This window comes from Nicrophorus vespilloides, unplaced genomic scaffold, assembly GCF_001412225.1.
Source record: "Nicrophorus vespilloides isolate i.1.1-1 unplaced genomic scaffold, Nicve_v1.0, whole genome shotgun sequence".
Lineage (NCBI taxonomy): Eukaryota > Metazoa > Arthropoda > Insecta > Coleoptera > Silphidae > Nicrophorus > Nicrophorus vespilloides.
The window spans coordinates 256,329-274,813 of record NW_017100080.1 but is presented as its reverse complement, the minus strand read 5'-3'; the positions used below and the strand labels follow the sequence as shown (position 1 = coordinate 274,813).

General features: G+C 32.5%; 2 protein-coding genes across 2 annotated transcripts; one reads left to right on the top strand and one right to left on the bottom strand.

Moving 5' to 3' along the window:
* Nucleotides 1-6,108: 6,108 nt before the first annotated feature.
* Nucleotides 6,109-11,548, top strand: LOC108566856 (coiled-coil domain-containing protein 151). The gene is made up of 9 exons (XM_017926939.1): nucleotides 6,109-6,234; nucleotides 6,491-6,765; nucleotides 6,823-6,924; nucleotides 6,990-7,178; nucleotides 9,234-9,531; nucleotides 9,588-9,765; nucleotides 10,635-10,872; nucleotides 10,928-11,039; nucleotides 11,095-11,548. The coding sequence occupies exons 1-9, from the start codon at nucleotides 6,156-6,158 to the stop codon at nucleotides 11,211-11,213; spliced, it is 1,590 nt and encodes a 529-aa protein (XP_017782428.1). The 5' UTR covers nucleotides 6,109-6,155; the 3' UTR covers nucleotides 11,214-11,548.
* Nucleotides 11,549-12,416: 868 nt separating this feature from the next.
* On the bottom strand, nucleotides 12,417-15,869 carry LOC108566850 (metal-response element-binding transcription factor 2). Its single transcript, XM_017926932.1, has 4 exons — nucleotides 15,525-15,869; nucleotides 14,877-15,356; nucleotides 14,481-14,623; nucleotides 12,417-13,709 (listed from the first exon to the last, which is right to left on the bottom strand). Exons 2-4 carry the CDS (start codon nucleotides 15,307-15,309, stop codon nucleotides 12,846-12,848), a joined length of 1,440 nt encoding a protein of 479 aa, XP_017782421.1. The 5' UTR covers nucleotides 15,310-15,356; nucleotides 15,525-15,869; the 3' UTR covers nucleotides 12,417-12,845.
* Nucleotides 15,870-18,485: the final 2,616 nt, after the last annotated feature.

Sequence of the window (18,485 nt, the reverse complement as noted above, 5' to 3'; positions counted from 1 at the left end):
TAAGATGAGATCTTGACTGCCATTTTTGAACATGGAAAAACAATTTTCGACGGTCCTCTGAGCTATAGTGTAGAACCATTATTATTATAATTGTTATTATTAATATAGTGTATTCACGAACTAGAAACATCCACGGCGTCTCTTAGTCACATTATTATACAAACATATACATCAGCATAAAGACATCTCCACCGTGTTCCCGATTCGATACACATAATATAAACAAAGGGTACCAAGCGAAACATTCCCATCGATACGCCTATACCTTAACTTCGAATTCAAGTCCTTATTATAAACACATAATAATCATTACTCGTACAATCGTTATCAATCATCTTTTCATATAAACAAATGCATAGGATTTTGTCTCGGTCTTATAATAAACAAAACCACTAAGGCCGATTCCCGTGGGAATATAATCATCAATATATACAAACCCTACTCCCAATTACAAAACCCACCCCGTATTAATAAGAATTAACTTTGTAAGTAGAATAAGTATTTAGAATTAGTCTCATAAGACGAACATAGTCTCAACAGAAGACCTAGTAACGAATAAAGTTATGCAAAACCAAACGAATTTCATTAAATTTTCAACAACTGAAACTCCACAACGACAACACCAGACAATATTCCACTGTGTCCAGAATTCCATCCCTGGGACACGACAATAGCATTTACAACATACACGTCACAAATGTTGCGAACTGCTTCCGTAGCTTTTTTTTTGATCACGATGAAAGGAGAAATAACTGTAACTTCCATTTCAAAATTGTGAAAGGTAATTAAAATAAAAATTTATCAAATGTTTTCATTTTGTATAATTTACTTCTTAATCGATATTATATTGTTAATAAACTGTCAAGTTTTTATTATTATACACTACAAAACGATGATTCAATAAATTTTAAGCACTCTCTTTATCGATATATTCGAAACTGTTTATTGAGCCTTCCGGAAAACTTCTTTCTAATTTCTTCTTCTTTTTCTTCTAGTAATAACATCTGGCTTTAAATTAGAATATTTTTTATTTTATAAGGGTCTTTAAAATTTCGGACTTCGTTATATCTTCGTAAATTGAAATTCTTTGTGTTTATATAAAATCTTATATAGCAGAAGATAAACACTATTCATCATTTCGAATGTGACCCTATTAGAACGAGAGAAAAAAAACTAAATTTTAATAGAAAAGTCGATCGTTATGATTTTTTAAGCGATCTCAAGAACGAACAAGTTTTGCGCCTCTGTTATATATAATTAGGGCATCCATTACCGGTAAATGGTTAACCGGTTTTACCGTCCAACATGATTACCAAAATTACAAGAAAATTTTGATAAGAAATACCGGTAATTTTTCTAATAAAGATGTTTTAACAATATCACTAAAATCCAACGAGTGGAAGATGATTTTGTCGATTATTTGATATTTGTTATTATTAATTATTTACTTCAATAAATTTTAATTTTTTGTTAAGTAAAAGTGTATATGTATATTGTTGTTTTTTTCATTTGCACACACAATTTTCTATTGAAAATTGGATAAATTTTGAGCACAAAGCATTATTGCAGTCAGTTTAAAGAAAATGTTTACATGTCTGTAATGTAAATATACAATGTTGCAAGACAATTTGACTAACAAATACATCTTGTTACTCAATACAGATGTTTTATATTTATTATAATAATACAGATTTATATACAATGACGAAGTTAATAAAACTATAATATTTAAATCAAGTAAAAAGTTGAGTCCTACGAACGAATGCAAAAGAACACGTTAAAAAATAAATCTTCGACAGATGTTATGCAGTTGCTTCATTGTTTCGCTTCCGGTTCCCAAAAACCCGTTTCGTTCCTTGATTTAATTACGTATCCGAAATACACATACATACGCACAGCTAGAGTGAGAAAGAGAGATGAGTCAAGCTTTCGTCGTGAATTTTTCGTCCACAGGCAATAAACGTCGATGGAAAAAAAATGTGAAGAAATGAAACAAACAGTGTGACTCGCACAACGTGTTTCCGGTTTTCTAAAAACTTTTCTCTGATATTCGTTAACGGCTGTTTTTTTCCTTATATTGATTAAGCTATAATTTATATCGCAATCGCTCCGGGCTTTTGATATATTTTTTTGTGTAATGTGTGTCGTTTTGATAGGTGAAACAGTCTGCATATGTGCTACACATATCACCTCGTGTTTCCTTTGACCCATAATTTCGGATGTTTTGCAAGAGTTTGTAGCGGATATATCACTTTGAGATATCAAATTCGTTGGCTAAGATTTACTGCAGACTTTCAATGCAAAAATATAGAATTTCAGGTATTGCAATTTAATACTTCTCTATTTTTTTTATAAACAAAATACAGTGGAACCTCGCTTAACGAGCATAATCCGTTCCAAAATTTCCGGTTTTTTATTCGTATAGTGAAACAATTTTCCCCATATAAACTAATGTATTATACTATAATGCGTTCCATTTTGTGAGTCATTTTTCTTACAATTTATTTTGCTCATTATACGAGATGCTCGTTAAGCTAGGTTCCACTGTATGTAAAAAATATATGATGGAAAATTTTCCATTCTTGAATGCTTCTTGATTAAAAGATAATACACTTCGTTTGGACAAAAACACATTTTCGAAACGTGTCCTAATGACAACACTGAAGTCAAAACATCTATGAAAGGAACGACCATCTGCTTGTAAATGTACAGGTAGCTCACGCAAATTCTACGGGTTTTTGCGTTCAGGTAGACATTGCGTGTATGGAAAATAAATTCTCACTTTACGAACTTATCATTGGAACGAATTAAGAGACAGGAACTACAAGTAATTTTAAATCATAAGAATTGTACAAATTTATTAGACAATACATAGTAATTAAATATCTATATTAATATTCCGGACAAAAACAGTAATTTATGTATTAGAAAATATGTTGTGTACATTTTTTTTAGAATTAATTTATATTTAGCTCAATTACAAATTTAATTTGTTTTCAAATTTTATAGTAAATTCCTGACTGATCGAAGACGCACTCTGCAAGGTATTTAATTAATTGCTGTATTTAATTAATTTTTATTTACTAAATGAAGTAAATTATTGTTATTTGTGTATTAATAATAATATTTGTTGCAACAATAAATTATAAAATTTAAAAAAAAATCAATACAATAATAAAAATAAAATTCAAATGCTACAAGAAGGTATTGAACATAGGTTATTCTAACCTAATGTACAATGAAACCTTGTTTAACGAGCATAATCCGGATTTTTACTCGTATTGGGAAACAGTTTTCCCCATATAAACTAACTATAATTTGATCTCGATTTTTAATGATATTGCTTTTCATATCGTATTATTAATTTTTTCACAATAAAAATCACAAATAACGTCCTAACACAAGTTTGGAAATATGTGATCACCAGGGTCTATATCGAAAGCCCGACAACCGAAATCCCGTCAATCGAAATCCCGAATGTATCAAAATCTCGATAACCATAATCCCGACTGTATCAGAATCTCGACAACCATAATCCCGATTATATCAAAATCTCGACTGTAACAAAATCCCGACTATATCGAAAATTTCTACAATAACATTTATAAATTATTTCGGAGCGTAGTCACCATGTGCTACATTTTTATTATTAATAACAATAAATTATTATTAATTTATTTGATTTTGTTGACAAACAATATGAAATAATCTCAAATACAATTCGATTATTAATTGTTGTTATTTATTATTAATAACAATTAAAAGTGACTACGCTCCGGAATAATTTAAAAATGTTATTGTAGACATATAGTCGGGATTATGGTTGCCGGGATTTTGGTACAATCGGGATTATGGTTGTCGGTATTTCGAACGTCGGCATTTCGATACAGTAGAGATTTCGAACGTCGGGATTTCGAATGTCATTTCGATAATATATTTGTTTATATGAATAAGCGTACATAGTTTATTTAATATTTTAATAATTGTTAGACATAATACATTTTTGTTTTGCTTTTACTGCAAACATAAATTTACATACAAAGTATAGTCCGCTATTAACAAAGCTGACAAGGAAAAACGAAGTTTTGAAAATAATGTCTGCTATAGAATCCGGGACTTCTCTTCTCCTCGTCACTCGTTAAACGAGTCATTTTTCTTACAATTAATTTTGCTCATTAAGCTAAATGCCCGTTATGCGAGGTTCCACTGTATATAAAAAAGGTATCAGGTTCAGCAAGACAACTTCAAACCCAATTCTATTATATGATTGATTGCACATAATAGAATTGTGCATTGATGCAATTCACATCAATGAAACAAAAGTATTTCTTTAGAATTTATAGTAATTATTTTAACATAGAATTTCAATTAAGTTTAAAAATATCAACTTTGTGAGTTCTGTTCTCTGGGACACATACACTGCTTAATAAAATATGCTTAAAAAAAATGTAATAGATTTAACTAAATTTGATTAATTTGTAGGACAAACTACCTACTAATTATTTTACATAATGTTCTTTTAGCGATTGTGTATAATTAAAGGAAACGCGATAAGAAATGATTAAGACATCAAAAATTACCGTGATTTTTGTTTACCGGTAAATATTTTTAGTAAAAACTGGTTATTCATTTAATTAAAAATTTTGTGTAAAAACAATAAACATGCACTTTTATTTAATAAAAAATAAGATTTGAGTTTAATACATTACAAGTCCTTACTGAGAATTAAAGTGTGTACGCTTTGACTACTGCGTATCTTATCTAAATTATTCAGACTTATTTAAATTTTCGTAATTTCAACGACAGCTGTCAGCCATCACCAGACAATAGTAATAAAAATAATTAATAATAGATTATTTGAACTGAAACAAATTATAATTATCTTATTGATGTATTGGACAACAACTGGAATTTTTGTGAGTTGATCTTACGCAGACAATATATCAATCATAGATTTATGGGTTACATGAAAATTAAGTTATATAAAATCAGGTGCACTTAACGCCAATTGTATAAGTAGCAATGTAAATATTATCAAGTTAATAATATTAATTTCCATATCATATTGGCCTGTTATCAAAAAATCAACGATATTCCTACCTAAATTCATAATAGAGAAAATTAATTTAGCTAGGAATCTCATACTTCATTTTTGAGGATCGACGAAATAATTTTCTACTGATCGTATTTTAGTTATATTTGGTAAAATATCTTCATGTGCAACATCACATTCAATTTACGAAATTACAGAAATTACCCGATATTTATTATCAAAATTTACCAGTAATTTGATGTTCATTACTCCATTACGTAGATATTTTGGTTTTAACGTTGTTGATTTGTACAACATAATTCCTATAAAACAACCGATCTGTAAAATATTTTCAATATTTTGTAAATCATTATATTATACACAATACATAAATTATATACAATTCAAATTTATTATTGCATTAAATGTCAACTGAAAATACAATAAAATTGTCTACAATATAGTTAAACGTGTTTTTATTTGGCTTTTGGGAAGTATTTCGTTTGTAGCTTAATGAGTAAATGATTTACGATCTAAACGATAATTATAAGTTAATTAAGTTATTTATCTACAACTGTAATTTTATTAAAAAAAAATAGCAAATAATGTGGAAACTGGGTTCACGCTCGCCGCAGTTCAATAATGGGAATACTAGCATCAGATACGTAAGATATACGAAAATAGTAATAACTTTGGTTTTCAAATAACTTTTAAGAAATAATTATGTTCGACAATCTGTTGTCAATATTTATTTGAACTAAACATAATAGATGAATAAAGGGACAACGAATGAAATAGCAAAGATAAAGTTATTGTTAATGCCACGTAATAAATAGGATTTATATTTGGTTTCATCAAAAAATGCATCTGTGGGAATGCTCGTTAGAAGACACGAACAGAAATAAAGAAAGAACAAACTGGATTCGAGGCAAAGTGGCTAAAGAAGGAGCGCGTTCTTTATGGAATTAATAATGGGCAAACAAAAAGAGGAGCACCAGTAATTATTACCATTTGAAGCTCAATTGAGGCTTAATTGCGCGCTTCGAATACACCCGTCTGTTTGATCAATAATAACATCGGAATGACGAAGATCGAAACGTGGAGCTAGCTGCGATCCTCGGCCATGGCATCAGGACAGACCGTGAAGCTTCCGATCCTGAACAAGGATATCATCGAGATCAAGAAGAGGATCCAACTGTCCGGTGAGCGAACGCCTGAAAATAGAAACTGTAACAGAAGTGCTTCCATGAAGTCTGCAATTAGCGAGTGTGTGAAGAAGCCACACCATTGCCGTGTGATTTGAGCCGCTAATATTTTCACACAAAATTATAACAATTGGCCGTTGCGAGCGTGTGCAAACAGCGAACTGCAATTGCATAATTGCATTTGGAAATGCGTTTCATAACCTTTTTTTTCACTTATTTTTTTTTTGTAATACATCTGTCGTTAACTGTGCAGAGGGACAACGCAAAGCTCTGTTCGAAGAAATCGAAACGGAGAGAAAGAGAAATCAGGATGAGATTCTCGTCCTTAAAAAGCGCATATCCTTGATGACTGTCAACTTGCAGGAGCGAAAAGGTAGCGCTCTAAAGTCGCGCTTCCCTGTTGCACAATTGGGACCCGTGTTGAAGAACGCCGGTGATAAAACCGCCGAGGAAATTGCAGGAATCCTCGATCTTCAGCGCATCGACAAGACAAAAAAGTTGGATTTAATCAAATACCGTCTGTCGCAGGTAAATTTCTCATTTAAACTTTCTTGGATACATTACAAACACTTCTATTTTTTGCAGAAACAAAAACTATTATCCAAGTTGGGAAAGGAATACCAGGATTTGGTTAAGAGCAAATCGAAGAAAGTTCTCTCCGCGAATATAGAAAAACCTTTGGATAAGGCAGGAGCTATTAGTTACACTTAGTTATTAGTTTTGTAAAATCTGTTATGTATATTTTATTTTAGGCGATATGTGAGCTACAGAATAAAATCAACGCCGTGGAAGTTCAGTGGAACGAGGCGGAACACGTGAGCGTCAAGTACAAGGAGATCGAAAGATCCTTACAGGACGATGCAGCGCGTTTCGAAAGTAAAATCCTTAAGCTCGAGGACGAACTCAAAGCTCAACAAATGGAAATCAATAATTTGCAGAAGGTAAGCAATTGTAATTAACTAAATTTAAAACAATCTAATTTTTAAAGAACGTCAGGTATTTGGATAATACTGGTCACCCAGTAACGACTATTATGAAATTATCCTTTGAGGATTCTCAGTAAATTAATCTAATTTCTATTTGAAATCTTAAAATATTCGTTAATTAAATTACACACATACAAACATGTAACTTATAATGAAAATAACAAACTTTGATCGATGTTTAATGGAATGTTCATATTTAATGGAGTAGTTTCATATTTGGAGCTAATTTACTAAAATGTAATAAAATATACAACGGAATATGGTTTCAGTAAAAACGACTCATCGGACGTTATAATTTCAGTTTAAAATAAAAAATAACTTATTACATTATTCATGCCCTTCATGGTAAACTGTATTAGTTATTTTCTAATGCAATGCACGTATACGTATTGGTTAAACTACAAAGAACTTAATGTACTTGTATAATTGTTGTAGTAATTTCACATTTAATTTAACTATTTTTCAAATGCTAGATTAAAAATTAGGAAACTTTAAATTTTCTGAGTAATAAACAAAATGTAATTGAAATCAGTAAAAATTGTAATTTAATTCGCTGGTCAACATTTAATTATAGAAAGCAAGGTTGATTCAAGTTACATTTCAGATATAATTATATCATCCAGGGTTCGGTAACAGCTGCACTTCTATCAAGTTATGTAACAGCGTGCCTGGTGTTAACGATTAACCGTAGGAGGAAATCATCGGCAGATGCGGGAAATGTAAATGGACGTTGGAAAATTTTAAGAAAGTTGTTTCGTATTCTTCTATCGTCACGAAAATCTTATCTATTCGTACGATCAATGTTAATATTACATAAGATAATATTAATTCGTAAGTTTAATGATTATGGTTCTTTCTATTATATACAGTGGAACCTCGCTTAACGAGCACCTCACATAACGAGCAAAATTAATTGTAATAAAAATGACTCGCTTAACGAGCGACGTTTCGCATAACGAGTGACGATTAGAAGAGAAGTACCGGATTGCGCGCCTTCTACATCATTTTTAAGTCTTGTGTACACATATTATGTGTCTTTTATGTTCTTTATCAGCTTTGTTTAAAGCGGAATATACTTTGCAAATATAAATTGTGTTTGCTGTTAATGCAAAACACAAATGTATTGTGTCCAACCATTATTATAATATATAAACACGAGGTTCCATTATTCATTATTCTTTCTTATTTTGTTTATTCATTCGTAATTAAATGTAATAACCTAAATTTTAGTTTAGAAGTGTGTTTTGATTGTTTGAAAATTCACAAGTATCGAAAAAATATAAATTGATCATGTTAAGATTTATGGATTTCATTATGTAAATATGTGAAATGAAATTTGCATGTTTCCTTACAAGTTTGATTAGCGAGATAAATTGGTTCAATACGAATAATTTATAATTACATACAGTAATTTCAATTCATTACTAGACAAAAAATGAATTAAAATTACTGCATGTAATTATAAATTATTCGTATTGAACCAATTGTTGTAAAATAATTTAAGAATTGTTCAAAGACTTACCTTTATCTCTCAAATGGAATTTAAATGTTTCAGGAAGTTCTGGATGACACGTTCATTCTGTTGCTCATAGTGATAAACAATGATAATTATACCAACATTTAACATTTAAAAACTTAATCGAATCATCCATTCCGTCTATCGCAGCGCTAATAGCGGTGAATTAATGTTTAATTAATTTTAAATATTTATTGAAGTTTCGTACAATTGTGAAAATGTACAATAGTGAAAACCTAGTGATGGACAAAATCTTTATAAAAACCGGTATTTTGAGCAGGCTTGTTGGTTTTTACTTGATCTATGTCTTCGTTCTGTGATTTTGTATTCAACACATCATTTTTACTTTGAACTTGTTGATGTCGTTTTCCATTCGTATTTCCTCTGGAACCATGTTATATTGTGCAACGCCCTGCACAATGTATTACTAAAAGTTTTAGTTTAATACTTAGAATTATAATAGTGACCAATATTTATACTGGTTATATTTTTAGATGAATTTAGAGGCCTCTAAACTTAGAACTTTGGCGAGGAATGCTTTAATACAAGAAGAAAAAAATGTCGTAGAGGCGGGAAGCTTGAGGGAAAGACAGGCCACAGAAGGTCGAAGGCTTCTGGAGGAACGACGACATGACCTAGAGCAGCTGGAAAAGCGCTTTTACCATGGTAAACCTCAAATACGAACGGATCCAGATGAGGAATGTCCGAAGGAGACTGAGACGCCTGAAAGCATGGATCAGGATCCGATAGATTACTACAAGGAGATCTTCGAAGTGCTGAAAGATGTCACCGGTTCGTCTAAGAAAGTACCAGTTTTTGAAACGGTATTATAGAATTGTATGTTACAGGTGGATCGACTATTGACGAAGTGCTAGACAAGTTCCGAGCGCAAAAGGAAACGCAGGAGCAATTGGCGAGCTTGAGGCGATGTTCGGAAGAGGAGAAGAAGAGGCTGGAGCAGGTGCAGGATTCGTACGTCGTCGAATTGGAGCATTGGAAGTTCGTGGAGAGCAAAGATATCCAAAGGTAAGTTTAATCAATGAGTATTATATGCAACCAGTTTAACTTTTTTTTATATTTGTGCAATTTCTCATTACCCAAAAAATCAAATTAAAATTATTCTAACCTTTTTGACCTCAAAGAACACTAAACTCAAAAATTGTAAATACTGTTGAACAGCGCTTAACGAACATAATCTGCTCCAGATTTACTCGTAACGGGAATCAATTGTATCTTAATAAGAGCTTCTTAGATAATAATACAAAATAGCCCTTTGCAGCAGTTAATCATTATTATATATCTCCAAAATGTAAATGAACCAGTTTTACAAGGAAAAAAGATTATTCATCCGAAATACATGAAGTCGATAACTATGATAGAAATTTATAATATTTATTTGTGAGGCAAATACAGAAAAAGCCCAATCTATTCACGGATAAATTTGATTGAATATTTACATAAACAATTCTCATTCATGAAAAATGATGTACATTATACCATAAAATTACTAAAGATCCATGATACCAGACCGTAAATCAGAAGAATGAAATGCTACACCTTAAGGTTAAGAAAAAAATATTGAAATATACTATTCAGAGCAGGTACTTATGTTTGGTAATAATTCAGTAAGCCATAATGAAGTGATATATTTCATACTATTAGTCATTTTTGATGTTTCTCTTTGTATATTATTATTTAATGTTTGTCAATCAGACACTACTGTCAACAAAAACATAATACGCAAAAAAGGAAATTATTTAAATCAAGTACAACTATTTATTAATGATATATTTTAGAGGATCTCTTTTTATAATATAATTCAGCAAGTTAGATGCCTTTTTCGCTATATAATGATATAATCGATATGAATGATGGATGAGATTAAACTTATGCAGGAACTCGTCAGAGGTGGACAATGTTCTCGAGGACATCGAAGATGAGAAACGAAAACTACAAGAGATGGATTCTACGATGGAACAATTGGATGAATCGACGAAGACCATCACGCAGAAGTTACTTTCCATATACCAAAATTTCAAACCTGGCGTGGTCGAAGCTTCAGCGATGATCATGCTAGAATTCCTACAGACCATTTTCGAGGAAGATTTCAAGGAAAGAACCGACGGGATTCAGGTGATAATTGTGTATCTTAATTAATCTTACAGATTATACCCTTATTTTCTTATAGGTAGAAGACCTGGAACTGCCGACGGACAAATGGCTACCGTCGCCATACAACGGAATCATGCGAAGGACTCCTCTCCCGCAGCTCGGATCTCCTACTCCGGTTCCGCCTCCTGGTACTACAATAAAAGTAATTATTCGACTTGAAGCAAGAACCCATTTTTTTTTCAGGATCCGATGAAGAGGAGGAAGTCCCATCGCGCGGATTTCTCAAACGCCAAGCTCAGCTAGTTGTGGACGCAAAAACCAAACGCAAGAACATGCGTTTCCCATTGCCCAAAGTCAGATAGATAAAACACACATAATATGTTACATAAAAGTGAATTTATTTAACTTAACAGGTAAAAAAAAAATAAAAAACAGACGTGATTTCGTCCGCTCGAGGGGTGTATCGAAAAACAGAGATTAAACTGAACAGTGTGCGCCCAAAATAATAATAAAAAAAAAACATTGTTCAAAACCGCACGAAGTCACAACATTCCAATCTCATCTCTTGCATAAACATATTTATATATATATATATAAATCAATAATAAATGTACAAACTAACAAATCAATGAAATTAGTTTACGATTCGTGTAAGTATCTACACCCAGTCTCATATTAAACTATTTAGTGGTAATAATAAAATAATAATAATTGACTAAATTTACAAATTTATATACCTTACATGTGTATATATATATAAATTCTTCTTTTGTTTCAACTGAATTAATACGATGGAGAAAATAATAATAATTATTGTCGAATAATAAAATAATTATCACAAGTGGAAAATAAGACAAGTAAATTATAATAATAATAATTACAAGAGTTCGTTCCTTCCTAAACAAAACAATAATATATATTTAATAAAAGATGGCTCACATTGGCAGTGTTAAGATCGTCTTCTCTCCGCAATTATTTTGGCAGTATTTTTTTATTTAAGAATTGAAATTAAATATCTTTCAATGGGAGTGAGGGATGTAGTTGGTATTGGTTGAGGATGTATAAAAAGTGAGCGAAAACACAACGTCCTAACCAAATCAATTCATCAGTATAAAACTATACGTATTTATATATTTCAGCTATTGTCTTTTCCTCTATTTCTTCTTGTTTGTTTTATATAATATATATGTACTGGTCGTCAATAGAAACACACACCTAATTTAATCCAGGAACAGAATTTGCTTACTCGTAGAACAACACATCCTTTACGCGAAATTCACGGAACAAAGAACGTAACATAGTAATTATAATAATTTTCTGCCAACAACATTTTGATATCTCTTCAACAACAATGCACTATCTACCAGCATTTAAACGTAAGCTATCTCTCTCCTCGTCAATTTTCAACCTCCAAAAATACGAACAGTTACATCCAAGAGAGAAATAAGAAATACATATAATATGGACTATGTACACTATCTTTTCTTCTTCATAAAAAAGAAAAAAATAATATATATATTTTTTTTATAAAATAATAATAACATTTAAATAATTTAAATCCTTCTTTCCTATTCTCTTTAAATTCTTTTTTTGTATGTCTTCTTGTTCTACCATTATTTTATAGTGAGAGCGGAGATGAAAATATCACCTTTGATTATTCAATTCTGTTCGTGGGGATGTCGCCGGATTGGTATGTTTCGTTGCATTTCTGTCTAATTGTGTCTTGATACGACTGAAAGAACCATTGCATATTTATTAAAACTAAAAATGCTTCTCTCGCCATTGGGCGAGTTGAAGGAAACTCAAGATCAACAACACCCTGTAAATGCACGCGTATAAAAAATAACGATCTTGTGTCCATGTCGTGTATGAGAAGGTAATGTATAATAAAATAATTAAGTGTTCTGGTATAGTTTGTTTCCTATTTTTAGCTTCACTCGAACTGTTCTTTCAGGTTGCAATGGGTGGGACGGGGCGAAGCGAACAATTTAAAGTCAGGTCATTCCATTACTGACGCCCTCCCACTCCATGAGATACTCAAGCTTACCGGTCGGACCGTACCGTTTCGCCTTCACTGTGAATCTCTCCCCGTCCTGAATGCGGGTGGCCGCCCCGAAGTAGCTGTGTACTGAACTCTTCAGGTCGTCCATGCTGATGTCCTGCTCCTGTTTAACCGGGCTGGGCTTTGGCGTCGGCGGTTTCTTATCCTTCTCTACACTTTTGTCTTGTCTTGTCCTCAGTCGTCTGCCGTTAAGCGCGTAATCCACGCAGCTGGAAATCTGCGTATTCGTGGACGAAGATGCTCCGGTTGCGTTAAGATTCGACCTTAGACTCCTCTGATTCCAGTCATTGGCGTCGGGTCTTACTGGCACTACTGCTGCAGTTTTGCTTGCAGTTTGTCCGTAGTTAGCGGGCACTTGTTGACCGCTCCTGCTCCGTCTCAAACGACGTCTCTTGACTTCCCCATTTGGTCCGATGCATATGTCCTTCTCGCTGAGCTGCCGTTTCAAGGGGCGAACGATTGGTCGCCCCGTAATAACTGCAGTCAAAGGAAGCGGTAGCGTGATAGAGTCCTTACTTCTCCTCTTCTTGGTATGCTCGTCCGTGTTGCTCCGTAGGAATGCAATGAAAGGATTATTCTTTCCTTCGAAGTCCTTGGGTGGAGGGATGATGAGGTCAAGTGTGCTTTTCGACGAGGTCTCGTCATCCGATGTATCACATGGCGTATTCAACTCCTGCAATGTTTCCTTTTTCAAGACGATATTGCTGGACTGCTCCGAGTAGTCAGTAGACTCTAGGCCGGTATTGCTAGAGTCTGAAGTCGGAGGCGTCGGTGGTGCTGATACTGATGTAGGCGACTATGAACAAAAGCAAAACATAACACTCAAAACAAAATACAAACTTGCCAATTCATTATTCTGTCTACTTCCGTCATTGTAATAATAATGTACCAAATAAAAACTATATATTGAACCTATTATATCATTACCATTACTTCTTCATATTAAATATTTAATTTATTTGACTACTTTATTATCTAAATATTTTTTTATTTTAGTAGATATTATTTTTTCTACTAAATTAGCAACATTTAATTGGTTGAGTAAACATAAAATTAGTTTATGTGTGTAATAATGCCAGTATCTAACTGTACAAATAATAGTACCTATCAAATATATAAAGAAATTTGGAGCAAAGTGTAAATTCAACATTCAATATTGAAAAAGATTAGGCATACCTATTATTTTATTTCATACTGAAGGGTGAATTACAAAATGTAATATTTTTCTACTATCTAGTTTCTTCATAATATCAGTTTGTATTTCTTTTGTAAAAGTACAAGAAATTGTCTTAAATGATATTCCAATAGATTTTCTCAATTAATATATTATAATCAAAACAACTTGACTGTATTTATATTTATCAGAATTAAGTTTAGTATTTTTCAGCTAACAGATTAGAAATATGATAGTCATTAAGGTGATTATGTCTAGAAAGTACATTTGCAAATATTATATAATAGAAACTTTCTGTTTTCAATTCTTAAATGACATTAATTAATGAAAATATTGTGTATTAGTAGCAATTAGGAAATGCATTGGTTTTGAAAAAAAAGCTAAGATACTTACTTCATAAGGCAGTTTGGTAATAGCAGATGATGCAGTGGTATCAGATTTCCGGACAGAATCCTTCTTCATTAATCTGGAGTCAGTGCTTCTCCTCTGCCTGTGGGGCTCTGCATCTAAACACCTTTTGCACATCCAATTTGAATCTAAAGAAAACGAAGATGTACATCTCATCCAACATAACACAGCACTCAACAAAAGCAGTACAAATAAGTAAATTTGATATCTCAAAAACCTAATGTGCAAATAAAAGATAAAAACATTATCATTTATAAATAATTCTGAATATCATTCGGGTATAACAAACAACAGCAGCAAATTGCTGTTTAATGATTCAAATCTAATGAGGACATGTAATTAAAATATGCAATGTAGTATAGAGAAAGTTTTTAAGCTCACCTTCTTTGTGGCAATTGGCCGGGATCTCAGGTTGATGACACTTTTGATGATACCCCCTACCGCATTTGTAGCACACTGTGATCTCCTGCTTGCTCTTAGGTGCTGATTTCTTGCACACCACGCACAGGTGTTCCTGTTCGGAGGTGCTCAGCTTCACAAGGTCTTTGAAACATGACCAGTTGTCTGTGTTGTCACCAAACTTCACCAAGCACTGTTCTCGAATACTGTCCACCTCAACAACCATACCAAAGTAGTAACGGCCATCCTTGTGCTTCCACAGAATGTCCTGACCTGCAGTAAATTCGGAAGGGGGTTTGCGTTCCACAGTGGTGGTGGAGTCGGGAACGGCGGTGGCATCTTCGATTTCAGCGCCTGTCTTCTTGTTGTTATTGCGTTGATGCACCTGGGTGGTTGGTGCCAGTAGGGAGGTCATGGTTCTGCCGCTGCCGAGCTAGACGCGCTTCCGCCGAAGGCTTGACACTGTGGAAAACAATAATACGCGAAGCACTCATTAGTTACGAAACGCTACAAACAAACACACCCCAGTTATCGGAGGCGCAGCACCCCCGGATATAACCAATAAATCATCAATAAAATCAGACGAGGGTGGTCATCAGGGATACAAGATTAGTTTTAATTCCCAATTACCTATCGAATCTAGGCGAGAACCCCTCATGGAACTCCATTAGGTGCGATTGCAGTTGCAGCCATTGTAACACAACTGTTTATACACTGTCGAGAAGCCCGCCAAAGAGCGGTCTAAGATGAGATAGAGGTTCCAAATTGGATGCGACGGCGACACTCCTGGGCACACGCAAGGAACGCTGGCTGCAATTTAACCGTCGCATTCATTCATCACGAAAGCACACGTCCCCCGGGAAAACAGCAAGCAAATTAAGTGAATAATTTTCAAAAAATAACGAAAGCTTCGGCCGATATTAGAGGTGTCACTTTTCCATGGTATACACTGCCGACAGGCGGCAATGAAATTCCCCAAATCAGTAACACAACAACCGACCGATTCCAATGATACCAACCGACGAATAGTGCCCCCTGATTATAAAAAGAGCGCCAAGCATTTAAAATTCAGAACATTTTATTCAACTCTACCAATATTTATTTATAATTGAATATTCAAGAAATTAAATATATATAAAGAAAGATAATATAGTACATATAAGTATGTCTTATTAAGAATTGTTTTTAAGTATTATTATTATGTAAATCAGGGTTTCCGCGGTACATTGTTGTTCTGTGAAAACCTGGAATGAAATAATTACTAAATAAATAATAAATATTTTTGTCATTTTTTTTTAATTTTATTAATTATGTGTTATTTTACCTACCCTATAAAGTTTGGGTAATCCTGATGTAAATAATTGAATTTTCTACCCTTTTGTAGATTTTCTTGTCAACATTCATAATAATATCATATTATTTTAATATCTAAAGAAAACAAAATTATAAGTTTAGTTTTTTGATTATTTTAAGAAAGAATGATATCCGTTTCTTCGATCTTATCTTTAAGGTCTTTTGTACTCTGTTATATATCACGGTGCTTCTGCAGTATGTGCAGGAATTTTAACTGGAATTGCTGAATAGTTTTTATGTTTGATGCGCTTGCTGTTTCTCACAGTTGAATGTCCCAAGCCCAAAAAGGTTTAAAGCACTAGTAAATTAATTTTTAACAAAATGCAGGCTAAATATAATAATTTAGTTGATTTAAGATTAATGTAAACACAATAATGCACTTCATAGTGATTTTGTTATACAGGTATCCCGACTTATGAACTAGTATCGTTAGGTTATTCTAAAATATTATGCTATAATTATTTTATATACGTGCATTATCTTTAAATGAAAAATCTTCGTATATATTTGAAATTAATAACTTAAACATATGGAACAATTTATAGAAACATGAAAATAAAAATATATTCACCATGCAAAAAAACATCAACAACGTGTTGAATATTTGAGCTTAATTGAATATTATGCTTAATTCATTTACATCTTCATAATTTATTTGATTATTTTTGCTCATATAAATTATCTATAATATTAATATATAAAAATTTTCAATGAATTACTTAAAATAACAATTTATTTCATGTACAATGGAACCTCTTCATACTTTTAATATTTATATAAAAAAAGCGTACATAGTGTTTATATATTATAACAGTGGCAATCGCAAGCCCGACAACCGAAATCCCGTCTATCGAAATCCCGACGTTTGAAATCCCGGCTGGCTCAAAATCCCGACTATATCGAAATCCCGACAATCAAAACCGGACAGTGTCTTTTATTATTATATATTTCAATAATAACATGTTTTGGGTAGTCGGAATTTCGATATAGTCGGGATTATGGTAGTCGGGATTTTGACATAGTCGGGACTTTAATACAGTCGGGTTTTCGAACATCGGGATTTAGATTCAGTCTGGATTTCGAACGTCGGGATTTCAATAGAAGGTCTTTCGGATGGCGGGTTTGCGATTTAGACCCATATTATAACAATAGTTGGACACAATACATATGTGTTTTGCATTTACAGCAAACACAAATTATATTTGCAAAGTATGGCCCGCTTTAAGCAAAGATGACAAAGAAAATCGAAGATGGTTAATATATTCAAAGACACATAATGTGTGTACACAAGTTTTAAAAATGATGTAGCCGGGACTTCTCATCGTCACACATTATGCGAAACGTCGCTCGTTAAGCGAATCATTTTTCTTACAATTTATTTTGCTCGTTATATGAGGTGCTCGCTTAACAAGTTTAATCCGGTCCAAATGATGTAGCAGTCGCGCAATCCTAGACTTCTCCTCTCATCGTTACCCGTTAAGTGAGTCATTTTTTTTACAATTGATTTTGCTCGTTAAGCGAAGTTCCACTGTACTTGTATTAAAATTAGTAACTTTGCAAGTATTTTGTAATGATATTATTACACATATTGTAGACATAATCAAACTGATATTGTAATCAAAGGTTTAATGTTAATAAAATACATATTGTTTTTAACGGATATTTATTATAAAACAATTATACTTAATATACAATTTTAATTTTATACTAGATTTGAACATCGGGTGGTCTCAACCTATTTGACAGCTGATGAGAGTTAAGCAAAGTTGCGAGTAGCTCTTGAATTGGTAACGAACAGAAAGAAAATTTAATAGCAATGAGACTATTTGCTAGAATAAGAAGTAATAACACCACACACATTACACGCGGCTATAACATGTACAGCATATGTGACCCACTATAGCCTTTAAATAAAATCATTAATACCAAACAATTTCTATCAATGTTAAGAAATAGGGAGTAAATAAAGAAAAATAGACATATTTGCAAGTGTTAATTACAATTTATTTATTTATATATATATAAATTTCTTTGTTTCTTTTTTCTCTTCAATTGAAAAAAATGTAATAAAAATCAACGAACAGAAAACAAAGGTACAAAGGTGTTAAACATTATAGTAACTAGCTTAGTTTCTTATCCTTACATAGAATGAACGTTAAAGAAGAAAGAGAAAATAAATACGAGCGAACGAGAATGCAGGAACTGTTTTTAAAATTATTTTTGTTTTGAAAAAGTAAT